At 34.8% G+C, this 13,084-nt stretch overlaps 1 protein-coding gene across 8 annotated transcripts in view; it reads left to right on the top strand.

Annotated features, from left to right (window-relative positions):
- The window catches only part of Tbc1d4 (TBC1 domain family member 4), a 185,104-nt gene that overhangs the window by 155,956 nt on the left and 16,064 nt on the right, over nucleotides 1-13,084 (top strand). For all 8 annotated transcript variants that reach the window (XM_087192894.1, XM_087192895.1, XM_087192896.1 and 5 more), the window contains 4 exons: nucleotides 3,412-3,572; nucleotides 5,714-5,923; nucleotides 8,821-8,979; nucleotides 12,424-12,582. In XM_087192894.1, the coding sequence (XP_087049020.1) occupies nucleotides 3,412-3,572; nucleotides 5,714-5,923; nucleotides 8,821-8,979; nucleotides 12,424-12,582 (689 nt within the window). The remainder of the gene's footprint in view (nucleotides 1-3,411; nucleotides 3,573-5,713; nucleotides 5,924-8,820; nucleotides 8,980-12,423; nucleotides 12,583-13,084) is intronic.

The raw sequence follows: 13,084 nt of genomic DNA, 5'->3' as shown, positions 1-13,084 counted from the left end.
TAGAAAATAGGCATTACCCTTGGCTTATATGCTAAGTTTAATTAAAGGAGAAGTTAAAGTGAAAACTAATGCAGTAAAAAACCAGAAATAAAACTAAGAACCCTCCCGCCCCCTTACTAGAGTAGTGTCCAAATTGGGATCTAGGAATTTCAATGCACAGTGTGTTTCATAAAGGCTTGGCTCTTGAAATTACCACCTTAAGAGTGTTAGATTACTGGCTAAGTATCTGTTAAACACTGAATTGTTGTTAAGTTGCATTGTCAGGAGCCCAACTTCTGAATACTTATCTTTTCTTATTAAATGAAGCAGAGCAGCTTTCACCTTACCTCAGCAACTAAGCTTCTTTTTCATAAAATAGTTTTTTAGTACAAGATAAAGGGCCATTGGTCTGTTATGTAAGTTCTTCCTTTTGGTGTATTATTCTTATATTTTGAATACTAAGTTTTGGCTGACACTGGCCATTAAATTCCATATATGTGAAGGAAAAATCTGTCACTTGACAGTTTATTCAGATTATGGGGTTTAAAATTTTAGATGTAATGAAATTTTAAAAAATATAATAATAGGCTAATGTCAGAATATTTTCTGAATTTATTTTTAGCATATTTCTTTTCAAATCTTACATTTTACAGGTAATAATTAAACTGATAAGGGTGCTGCTCAGTTTTATTTTTAGTACTCTCTAAACACTTTATATGTCATTAACAGTGAATTGGAAGATGATATTTTAAAAAGATGTTTTAATTCCAGCATTAAAATATCAACATTTCAGAATCTTTTGGTTTGTTTTGTAAAGTTCCTAAAAGTCTAAAGAGAAACTAATATTTGTTGAATATTTATCCTGTAAATTGCTTTAACATGAATATTTAATTTAGCTTTCGAATCATAAGTTATAAATTAGATGCCATCTTGTAAGGCAGGAACAGCACTTACTAGGACAAGATGCTTTTTGTTGTTTGTTAAGAGTTTTGTCATTGTGGATGCTACCATTGCCATCAGCAGCTCAATTCACAGTTTGGGGAAACAGCTTCTAGAACTTTCTGCTAGAAAGTCTTAAAGTTGTGACTACCTATAAAGGGTTTGAAGAGGGTAGAGCTTTTATTTATTCTTGACATGTTAGTACAGCCAATAGTTTTTTGTCCCTTTTATTTAACCTTCTGAGTTAATATTTCACATGGTTTCATAAAGTATTAATTTATTCAATGATTATTTGTTGAGTGTTTATTTGCCTGTTACTGGTACTATAGTAGAAGTACACTATAATACTATATATTGCTGCAGTATACCCCTGATCTGGGTATTTAGCAAATAATCCCAGTGAAATAGTGCTATGAAAATGAAGATACAGAATACTCTTAAGAGTATTTATCAAGATATACCTATTATACAGAGAACACCAGAATCACAGATAATAAAAGGAAAATACTTGAATCACTGCTTTCCAAAGTAAACATAAAGGTTATTTATCAGTATTGTAGGGATATTGGATGCCTAGTAGGGTTACAATTTATCCAGGATACATAACAGAAGGGTGTGACTATATTGAAATGTATGTATCAGCTATGTTCTAAAATTGTATAGCATACCATATTTGCTTCTTGCATACCAGCTCATGAGTATGTCCTTTTCTTACCCTTAATTTAGCCAATTCAAAAGTGATATTCCTAGCATGATAGATTTAGACTAGAAATAAAAACTGCCTGATAACTGAAAATATGGAAACATAGGATAAATAAAAATGTAACAGGTGGTTTTGAATTGCTCTCTTCATGTTAATTACCTCAGCACTATTGAGTTCTGTTGAGTGTCTGAGAGACTTGTAGATTTTCTGAGTTTTATTTCTTACCTAAGTAGTGGACTTCTTGATTCCATTAGATATCTTACACCTTCACTTGTGGTTGTCATCACATGTGAATATGTACTGACATTTTCACCATTCTCTCAGGAAAGCTCACAGATTGTGAAACTTAAAAAGGTAAAATATTCCTATCACTTAAGAACAACAATTATTGTATTTCTGCTAGCTGCAGACAGCCTGGATCTCAAAAGTAACTTTGAGTCAACTTTCTGTCACTGTTATGAAATACCTGAGAATATTTTAAAGGAAGAAAGATTTATTTTGGCTCACTGTTTCAGAGATTTCAGTTCATGGTCACATGGCTTCATTCTAGGCCTATAGTGAGGCAGAAATATCATGCCAAAGAACATAGTAGAGGAAAAGTGGTCACCTCATGGCAGTGAAGAAGCAGAGGCAGAGGGAATGAACTGGATAGGAATGGGCCACGGGTCAGATATAGTCCCCAAGGTCATGCCTGTGTGACTCAGTCCTTTCAACTGCTCCTACCTCCTAAATTCCATTACTTACCAATAATTCCATCAAGTTATGATCTCATCAATGGATTAATCCATGAATGAAATTAGAGCCCTTATGATCCAATCACCCTTTGAAAACTCCACTTTGGAACTCAGGAGACTCTGTGGATATTTTAAATCTAAACCATAGTAATGATGACCTTTTATTGCATATAGGCCTAACATCACTCAGAATGATCTTTCTTAGGAAATGAGATTCTTAGAGCAGACCAGTATTTCCACATGTGAGTTTTACAAAGCACTAAAGTGTGATATCTCCTACTCCCTTAAAAACATTGGGAATAATGAGTCAAGAATCAATTATATTAACTAAGTCGAAGAATTTCTATACAGTATTTCCCTGATGGAGCATCACAGTGCAGGCCAGCGTTAAACTGTCTTTAAGAAGTTCTGCTGTAAAGAATTCTAGTTAATATTGTTTAAACTTCACTTATCCAACCTTATTTAACTCCCATTTTTCCACCCTTAATATACCTAACAATAATCTCAGGGTTGACTATTCTGCTTATTTACAGGTTATTTTTTGCCATGATCCAGCTACTAATAGCTGTATTAATAGCTACTAATTCTAATAACAATTATAGACAGATCCTAACAGTTACAGATAGAATCTGTCTTTACTAGATTAGACTATCTTAGCTATAAGAAAAGCTCTTTTTGGTCATTTTATGGAACATTTACATTGTTTAGAATAAACTATTTTATTTTACGTCTTTGGGAAAGTACAAGTTCATTACTTAAGTAACGTCTACTCCTCAGTATAAGTACTTCTGTTCTTCAGATTAGAACCAGGACTGCTTGAGGAATAAGTAGAAACAGGTGAGCATATCATGGCTGGGCTTATTGCCTGGATTGCAGTTTTCCCAGGATGTGATGGCCTGGGGGACCAATGTGCTAGTGACGCATTGGTCCATGTCACCTGTGCCTTGTGCTTGCCCGTGGCAGAACTTGTGAATGGCTTGTGTGCTACCATTAGGTTGTGAAGTACTATGTTACACAATTTTCCCTACAAATTAAACATTCATTGGCATTCTGCAGTGATGGAGAAGGGAGGAAACGGACCTCATCCACCTGTAGCAACGAGTCCCTAAGTGTTGGGGGAACGCCTGTCATTCCTCGCAGAATCTCCTGGCGGCAGCGCATTTTCCTGCGGGTTGCATCTCCCATGAATAAGTCTCCCTCAGCAATGCAGCACCCAGGTCTGTGTGGTAACCACTGAAGAATTTCCCCTCGTGGTGTCCTAAATTAGGGGATATAACAGAAACACTTGATTCAGGAGATTTAAGAGATTATAGGGGAAAAAATAACTTCTCTTTCTATATCTAATGTAGTTGGTTTTCTTCTCAGGTATCATCAGAACACACTAGATATTCAGTACTTTAGTACATGCTTATTGAATGAATAAATGAATGAGTTTCCAAAACCCATTTTGGACCTATTTCATAATGCATAGGGAACTATAATAGTGCTAGAAAATTTTTTTAATTATTAGAGAACATTTTTTTAATTATTAGAGAAGCAATACAGAGTACAGTCTTTTGTAAAAGTGATATATAAAAGAAAATGACATACATATGTTGAACAATAAAAGTTGAATATATTGCATTTGGTAAATGTCAATCAAAAGAGAGAGCATGGCAACTTTCTTCAAATATTAAACCTATTAGAATGTAGAGCAGAAACATCCAAAGTGATAATTATATCATTAAACAAAAAGATATAACAGTAATGAGAACATGCATTATTATATAGCCTTGAGAGCTGGAAAATGTTACTTAAAAGAATTTTGAGGGAGAAAACCAGTAGCTCTCCTAGGAGTTTTTAACATATTCCTGTCTGAAAATTAAATATAGGAAAATTAAATATAAATATATATTTGAGTACCAGAACTGAAGAAGCTTGATCTAATATTTATATAGAACTTTTCCTTTGCAGAGAAAATTCATTCATTTTTAGCATATATAAAACATTCATAAAATTAATTATGTACTTGGCCAAAAAGATATTTTAGTAAGTTCTAGACAATCATGATCATGTCTACCGTATTCTTTGATCACAGTGGAAAATAAAAGAGGGAAGGATAGGAAGGAGGGAAGGATGGATGGACAGACAGAAGGAAAGATTAAGAGACAACTGGGGTTGTGAGTGTAGCTCAGTCGTAGAGCACTACATAGCCGACACAAAGCCTTGGGTTTGATCCCTACCACTACAAAAAAAAAGATGACTGAAAAATTTGATATTTTCTTCAAACTTTACTTACTCCTAGAAACTAGAAGGCATAAAGTATCATGATCCATACCCTGCATCTCACAACCGCATGCTATTTAGAGGACATTTCATAGCCACGAATGTGTCATCTAAAACTAAGAGAGCCAAAAATCAAATGTTCTGAGTGTCAACTCAATAATCTAGAAAAAGACAACAAAACATGAGATTATAAATTAGGGCAGAGGTAAGTGAATTACAAAAAGAAAAAGAACGTGATTTGCATTACTAAAGATAAAATTAACTCTGCCTAGGATAGTCAGAGACTGCTTCGCAGAAAAAATTAAATATTTAAAATCATCACAGGAAGAAACATATCTTAGCAATGTTTCAGAGTCATGTGAGAGAACTTTGTGGGTCAGAGAATTGTGAGAAAGAGCATGTAGGGCACATAACGTGGAGATTGAGATGTGAGACCAGAGTGTGACAGCTATCTGTGCTGTTCCCAGGAGCCTGCACTTTGTGCTCTGGACTAGCAGCAGTCATTGACATGTTTTAAGAGATATGATCATGTTTATTAATAGGAAAATAATTGGAAGTATGTGGAAAATGGCCCAGAATGGAAAGGGAATGAACTCCAGATCAGTTAAGAAAATTTTGCAGGGGGAGGGAGCACTGGCATTCAACACTTAGCCAGGAAGGGCCCAGCATTGCTCAGCTGCCCTTCTGAGGACTCTGATGGTGCTTGTGGACCCTAGGAAATCACAAATATTGTACCTTCCCATGCAGTCCTGCTTTGCATAGCCAAAGAAGACACATAGAAGAATTGCAGAAGTGTTGGAAAGCCCAGTTCATTTTGGAACAGCCCTTTTCCAGGTCTCTTTGTGTAGAAAGAAGAAGTGGTGAGATGACATATGCTTTTATTTCACTGTGAGAGGGAAATCTAGAAGGGGAATTCAGTCTAGTGACTTTACTTAAATTTATTAGTTCTGGAAACTAATAGTTGCTTGGAAAGTGGCTTTGTGAACACCTTTAAATGTGGAAAAATTAAGATGAGAGACTGTTGATGCCAGAAAAAACTTCTGTAGTCTGGGTTACTACTAAGGAATGCTTCTCACGGTTTTCTTCTCTGCAGATGGACTGGACAGGAATGAGCTTTTGCCACTGTCGCCTCTTGCTCCCACCATGGAGGAGGAACCGCTGGTTATATTCTTGTCCAGTGATGATGACCCAGGAAAGGTTGAAGAAAAAAAGAAATCAAAAGAACTAAAGAGTTTGTGGAAAAAAGCAATACATCAACAAATCTTGTTGCTTCGAATGGAGAAAGAAAACCAGAAACTTGAAGGTTAGCTATTCAAACAGGGCTGAAGTCTACATTTGCACTCATACTTGCTTTGTATATATGTGTGGATTATAATGATTTATTTCCATTTTGTTAAATGATTCTGAAATGGAAAAGATCAGCTTCATCTATGTGCATTTTTGTTTAATAGAGTCAAAATATCAGGAGCTTTTAGACTACATTTGGGTAATAAAGAATGTAGATAACCTGAAATCAGTGTATTTGATTTGGAAATTTTAATATCATTGTGCGTTAAGAGAAACCTTTAAATATGAACAAGCAAATTTTCTTCTTTTTCAATTAATTATTAAAAAAATCTGTCATCAAATCAGAATTCCTATTTTTTTGTTAATGTTTTATAAATTTTCTATTTGAAAATCATTCAAGTCAATAATTTTATAATTAAATAATTTATAATAGCTATTGTATAATTTGTGTGACTGCTGTTTATGATACTAAATACTTTAGAATGTGTTTTTCAGCCTTTTGAAAGAATGAGTTTGCCAGTGTTGATAGAACCACACGAGATGCCTACACAAGTACCAAAATCTAAAAAATGTGTGAAAGCTTTTAACCTAAGTTGCTTCACCTAAAATGGCCTTGTTTTTTACATCTGTGAAATGAATTATTTTGCTTAAGTGGATCCTTTGACTTTTAAGGTTATTGGTTTCTCTTTCATTGGCTTTTATTTTGTTATCTTTCTAAAAGCTTTATAAATACAGATGTACATATTTCTGAGTTTAGTATCTGTTGTTACTACACCTATATTCAAATCAGTTTTATTTTAACAGTATTTATTTAGTTTGCAAAGACCTGTTTATTTTTATTGCTATATTTTTAGCAGAATAAAAACCATGAACTGTTGAATATTCTTAGGAAGTCAATCTTTTCTTTAAAAACAAAATTCAATTAATTGTCATTGACATGGCTTTTAAAAATTCTGTGTAACAAAATGTGTATTTACTCACTCAAGTTTTCAAAAATCTCAGCAGGAATTCATATTTTTAAGCAGTTGGTTATATCTTGAACTAACTCATAAACAGAAAAAATAGGTGAAAAAATTTAAAGTATGAAATTATATTTCAGTAGGGAGTATGTAGAAATAAAAATCTTATTAAATACCAAAGGAAGTTTTATAATCATTAACTGATTGAGCAGAACACAGCCATAGGATTGTTTAGCTGGATTCTTCATCCTGTAGCCTGCAGTAGTTAGTGACTACTTTGGGGAAGGTAAGACATTGACCCTAGGCCAATGACAGACTAGCAGAACAAGTTCTGGGACTTACATTTGTTCCTCTTGGCTCTTGGGGTCTTCTGCATATGCCACGTATTCTTAGCTGTGGGTGTTAAAGAAATAGATGGCTTTAATAGAAATGATTACATGTCTACATGGAGCTCTGCTATACTGTATCATTTTAAAGTATAAGAAAGGAAGGAGCTGATGTTTAGAATATTCTCCAAGAAAGCTTTATCAGTTCTGTGTACTTCTGCACTTAAATAACAAAGCCAGAAGTAATTTAACCTATTGAAATTCTAAGCAATAATCATTATTTCTTTAGGGTTCTTTACAGTTATCTAATTGAGGGAATATTAAAGCTTAGTATTGTATTCTAAAGGCATATTGTAGCATAAAGTGGGTTTTTCAGATTGTCTTAAATGGACAATGATCCAGAGAAGGAAAAAGCTGTATGCAGTATTGCTTATTATTAGCTTTAATAAACATACTCCTCTTTTGAAAAATTCTTTGGTTATTATAGAGAAATATAAAGCAAATACTGAGAAGCAAAGCTAAACTGTGTTAGAAAGCCATCTAGTGGTATCTAGGAGGAATACTTCTGTAGTGTGATTCCTCTTGAGTGTATTTTGCTGTGCTGCTTGAAGAACAGTCTGTTTTTAAAATATTTAAACCCTTTGGAATTGGTTTCAAACACACTAAACAAAGAGTAACATTCCTTTTGCTTTTGGTTTTGTGCTGTCGAGAATTTTGGAAGCATAACAAAGATTTGTGTTGCAGAAGGTAAGGGGCCCAGGGAGGCACAAGGAGTGTCAGAGCATACTGCCCACTCTTCAAGATTCCTGTTCAGGGGGACCCTAATGAAAGTATGCTCACATGTCTGTGTTTTCTTTTCCTCTTTTGGAGTCAGTTAATCAGGATAAATAAGTCAAGATACTGGTTGCTTTTGTGGGCAAGTATTTTAATGAGTTCTGAACCCAAATTTTGGCCATCAAATGGAAAAGAGTGCTATATTATTTAAAAAGTTGAATTAGTGTTAATTTCAGTGAAATGAATTTTTAAGATTATTAAAACTAGAGGCTGGGGTTGTAGCTCAGTGATAGAGTATGCACTTGCTATGCACAAGGTATTGGGTTCAATTTGTAGCACCAAAATGGAAAGATTGTTAAAAAAGGAATGGTGAAACACACTGGTAAGGGCAGGGGGAATAACTCTGGAAATAGAAAAAAGTGGATGAGGTTAGCATGGTTAAATATTTTTCAAGTTAAGGTTAGCATGAAGCAATGGTCTTACATATATCATATATAAAATATTAACACTTAAATGGTGTTTATAATGATGTAAGCAGTCACTTTTGAGGTATTACATTTGTGAGCAAGTTGAGGTTATGACATAGCCACATGGTTTGTTTTTTAATGCTTAGCAGAGTTATTATGTATAAGATATAGGGTAAAACCTCCTTAGAAAATTATTGCATATATTTTCTCATATGAAATGACTCAAGGTCATTTGGGCCTTATATATTGTCCTAATTTTTTAAAAAAGTTTTTGATTTTAGTGATTGATCTCTAACAGTCATTGAGTATGATTTTATTAATACTGTAAAATGTTTAAAATACTGTTTTCAAACACATTGCTCTTAATAAATTTATTTTCTTTTTTAGCAAGAAGAGATGAACTCCAGTCTAGGAAAGTGAAGTTAGACTATGAAGAGGTCGGAGTATGTCAGAAGGAGGTCTTAATAACATGGGATAAGAAGCTGTTAAACTGCAGAGCAAAAATTAGATGTGATATGGAAGATATTCATACTACTCTCAAAGAAGGTATTCATGCTAATTTCAATAATCTTTCTTTTTCAGAAAAAACCTCAGAGAAGTTTTTGATTTTTGTAGTTCAGACATAATTTTGTCTTTGTGGTTTTGCTTATAAAGGAAGGAAAGTAATTTATTTCTGCTTGTACTTTGGTAATGTAGTTGGTAAAAAAAAAATAGTGCTGATGGAGACACTGCCCCTGAGGAGGTGGCAGACCTCTTTTCTATACTCTCCTGCTTGCTTCAGCCAGCTATCTTCAGCTTTTACCAAGGAAGAAGTGCTTGCCTTGGTACAAATCTTTGATCACTGCCATGACAATAGCTTGTACTTACAAACTTGACTCATTTCCATCATTTTGTCAGAGTTGTATATTAACGTGTGTATATTTATATGAATGTGTGTATACAATCATGTATATTATATATTATTATATATTAATGTATATTTATATACAATGTATGTATTTATATATACAGATTTGCCTTATTAAGCAGTCGTTTTCCTCTCTATCCTCTCATTCCTTCATTTACTTTTTTTTTTTTGAGGCACGTTCTCCCTTTGTAGTTCAGGCTGGCCCTGAACTCACTATGTAGCCCAGGCTGGCCTCGAACTTGGAGCAATCCTCCTACCTCAGCCTCCCGAGTGCTGGGATTACAGGCCTGCGCCACCGCACCCAGCTTCATTTACTTTGGAGAAATGATTTTTATAGAGCCACCATATTTTATTTACTCTTGTGTTATTACCTGATATTTTAATGCCTGATATTTAAACACTTAAAAATTAAAACAAAAATATGAATATTTTGTGTGCAATTTATGTGACCCAGATTTAAATTATTAAAACGAGAGTCTCCCATGGTTTGCATAAACTGGCTATAAAATAAAAATTACAGAATACCCCAAGAAATCTGATAATCTTGTTTTAAAAGCCTGTGATAATGGGTGAAACTGTTGTACACTTTAGATTAAAATAACATTTATTTTGTAAAATGCCATGTTTACAAGCCCAGTATCTTATTCTTTTTCCTTGAATATTTGGAAATCCTAAAGATTTTTGTTGAGTACATTATTTGGGAGAGAAAATAGTGGTTTAATGGAATGTATGTGAGCTGTAGGTCTCACCATTCTTTGGTATGACTTTTAAAGATGTTTTAGGGGTGCTCAATTCCTTTTCCTTATAGATACAATTTAAACTTCTTCACATTGCACCCATGGCCTCCATGATCTTTCCTTCTTCCATCTGTCTGATGCCATTTCTGCTTTTTCTGCTTTGTACTGTGTCCTGCAGAGAGGCTGAACTACTTTGGGTCCCGGGCTAGTTCTTCCATGGAGTGTTCCAGTCCTTCTTTGACTCTTCCTTCCTTACCTCTCTACTTCTCCCTGTTTCCCCTCTTTTCCATTCCCTCTTCTTAGTCCTCTTTTCTCCTCCCTTCCCTCTGTGCCTCTTAGGTCCCTCACACAACCCTCTTCCTGAAGTGATTGTTGCCAACGCTCTCAACCTGGAGATTTCTATTCTCTCTTACCATTTCCTCAGAGCACCATCCCTGGTCCTCACAACCAAAATAAATCTGTTGTTTTATTATTCTTTCTCATAATCAATGATACTTATCATAATTTATAATTTTATACTAATGTTTATGTTTGTTTAGTGTTTTTCTTGCTCCACCTGCACAGCTAGCTCCCAAGATAGTATCTTACACAAGTTACTTATTGGATGGATGGGTGCATGGATGGTGGATGGTTGGGTGGATCGATGAATTAGACTGATTTTCTTGAGAATGGGTTTATTCACCTGTCTGAGATGAGATATCCTCAGTGCCTTCTCTGTGTTCCACTACATACTAGCAGCCCAACTAATGTTTGTTTAATTAACATGAATTAACTCCTTGGAAATTTGTTGTTGCATGGGTAGAAAAACAGCCAAGTCATATTAACAGTGATTTATTAATGAACTAATGAAAGCTATTCTCTAAAAATGACATTTTATATGCTTTCATTCATTCAACAAATGTTTAAGTAGCAAGATATATTCATCCTTCAGAGATGAAAGTATGCTCACTGTTCCAGAGGAACTCACCATCTACATTGGGGAAAATGGACAAGCGTAGAGTCCAGAGTTAAATGTAAACCAACATGGCAACATTTCAATATGAATCAAATTGTATGCAAAAAAGGATTGATTGTTCTTAAAGATGACAGTGAAAGTTTCAGCAGAAAAAATGACGCTCAGGCTTATCAGAGAGATGAACAGTAATAGTTGGGGCCATCAAATTTTGGAATTCCATAAAGGCAACAGCAGGAGCAAGACATTCGAGGAGTGAACATAACCACAGTCTTCTGTCGTATGGCAGGAAATGGGGCTAACAAAGGTAGCTTGGAGCTGTATTCTGGTGAGGGGCTTATAAATCAGGTCAAACCTGAGCTTTACCTGCTGGATGATAACATTTCTACCTTTCGCAAACACTGGGATCAGTCAGAAGAGATTACTGCCTTTAAACTTTCCCTTAACCAGCTGGAGCTAAGGAACGTGTTCAGATCTAGGTTAATGAACTGAAAACTCTTAAGTGAGTGAAATAAAGTTACCTACACAATATAGGATTAAAGTTTTGTCCTTCCCACACTTACTTCCTGTCTCTTCGAATGAAAACATAATTTTAGCATACTTTCAAATGATATTCTTTGTATTTTAAGCATAATAGGGTTAGTATTTCACTGTAAGTGCTAAGCAGTTTCTTCATAATGGCTGAATGCAGTTCTAGAATGCTTTAGTTATACCCTCTTATTATGTTTACTACTTTTATTATTTTGTTCTTTTATGACTATATAAGAATGTGTTTTCATTATATTTTTACAAAATTACTTGTGGATGACAAACACTTAGAAATTATAATGTGAGGATTAGCATTTGTTGCTGTCATCAAGCCAAATAAAAGGTGAATTAGGCAATAATAAATTTTGGGATTACAGGATTTGGCTTCTATAACCAGACTTTCAGAGTTCTAATTTTGTATGCACTTACTAGCCGTGTGAACTTGGGAAATTTGCTTAAATTCTTTCTGTACCAACTTTCCCATCTGTAAAGTGGTACTAACAGTAATTAGCTATCTCATAGCATTTTTCTCTTTTTGAATGACAATGTTCAGTAGTTAAAAATTCTTAATAAATCTTTAATTAGGTGGTCAATCTATTGGTTGATGTTATTGCTAATATAGCTATTATTATCATCGTTTGAAGGCTTTTATTTGCAAGATGTCAGGAGCTATAGAATTAAACTTGTCAAAACACACTTGTCACCATATTGTACTGTGTGACCTGAGGATGGCATGCAGGACAGGACAGTTGCTTGCTTTCAAGAGTTACGTAGTTCACCAACTACAGTTTAACAACTTTATTCCAGGGCTCAAGGCTTTGTTTTTTTTTTTTTTTGCTTTGTTTTTAATCTCTCTTTGGTTATAGGAGTTCCCAAAAGTCGACGAGGAGAAATTTGGCAGTTCCTAGCTTTACAATACCGTCTGAGACACAGACTGCCTAATAAACACCAACCTCCTGACACATCCTACAAGGAGCTTCTAAAGCAGCTCACTGCTCAGCAGCATGCGATTCTTGTGGATTTGGGTATGTGTGTCACTGATTATAATTATGCAAATGAACAAGTTTTTTGTTGGTTGGCATCGATGGAGAGGATCTGTTGGTACCTGCAGAGTTGCTAGCCTTCTTCTCTTCCGAAGGTACCACAAATGTCTGAGTATAAAATGGAAGTTTTCACCCAAAACTTTCTCTCTGAAAAAGGAATCATCTTATAGTTGACCCACTACAAAGGTCATATTATGGGGCACCCTCAGATACTGTATTTTGAACAAATGACTTTTGTTTGGGATGGGCAATTTATATCTTAACCAGTGCTGATGTTGAATTAAGTTAAAATGGGTTAAATGGAGACCAAAAAATTTAACAAAGATGTTTTAAGAATTCTTGGACAAACTGATAAAAATAAGTCTTTAGGTATCTTTTTCAAGAGCAATGCAATAGTTGCCTGCCTCTGGCCCCAGGAGTGATTGGATGGCTCTGGGAAGCATGCAGGTGTAGATGCAGCCAGTGCCAGGTGGACCTAGCCCAC

The sequence above is a fragment of the Heterocephalus glaber genome, unplaced genomic scaffold (genome assembly GCF_053883595.1).
Source record: "Heterocephalus glaber isolate CG9 unplaced genomic scaffold, H.glaber_assembly_v1.0 deba00001577, whole genome shotgun sequence".
Classification (NCBI taxonomy): domain Eukaryota; kingdom Metazoa; phylum Chordata; class Mammalia; order Rodentia; family Bathyergidae; genus Heterocephalus; species Heterocephalus glaber.
Note: the sequence above shows the minus strand (reverse complement) of the source record. Positions and strands in the feature narration are given on the sequence as shown.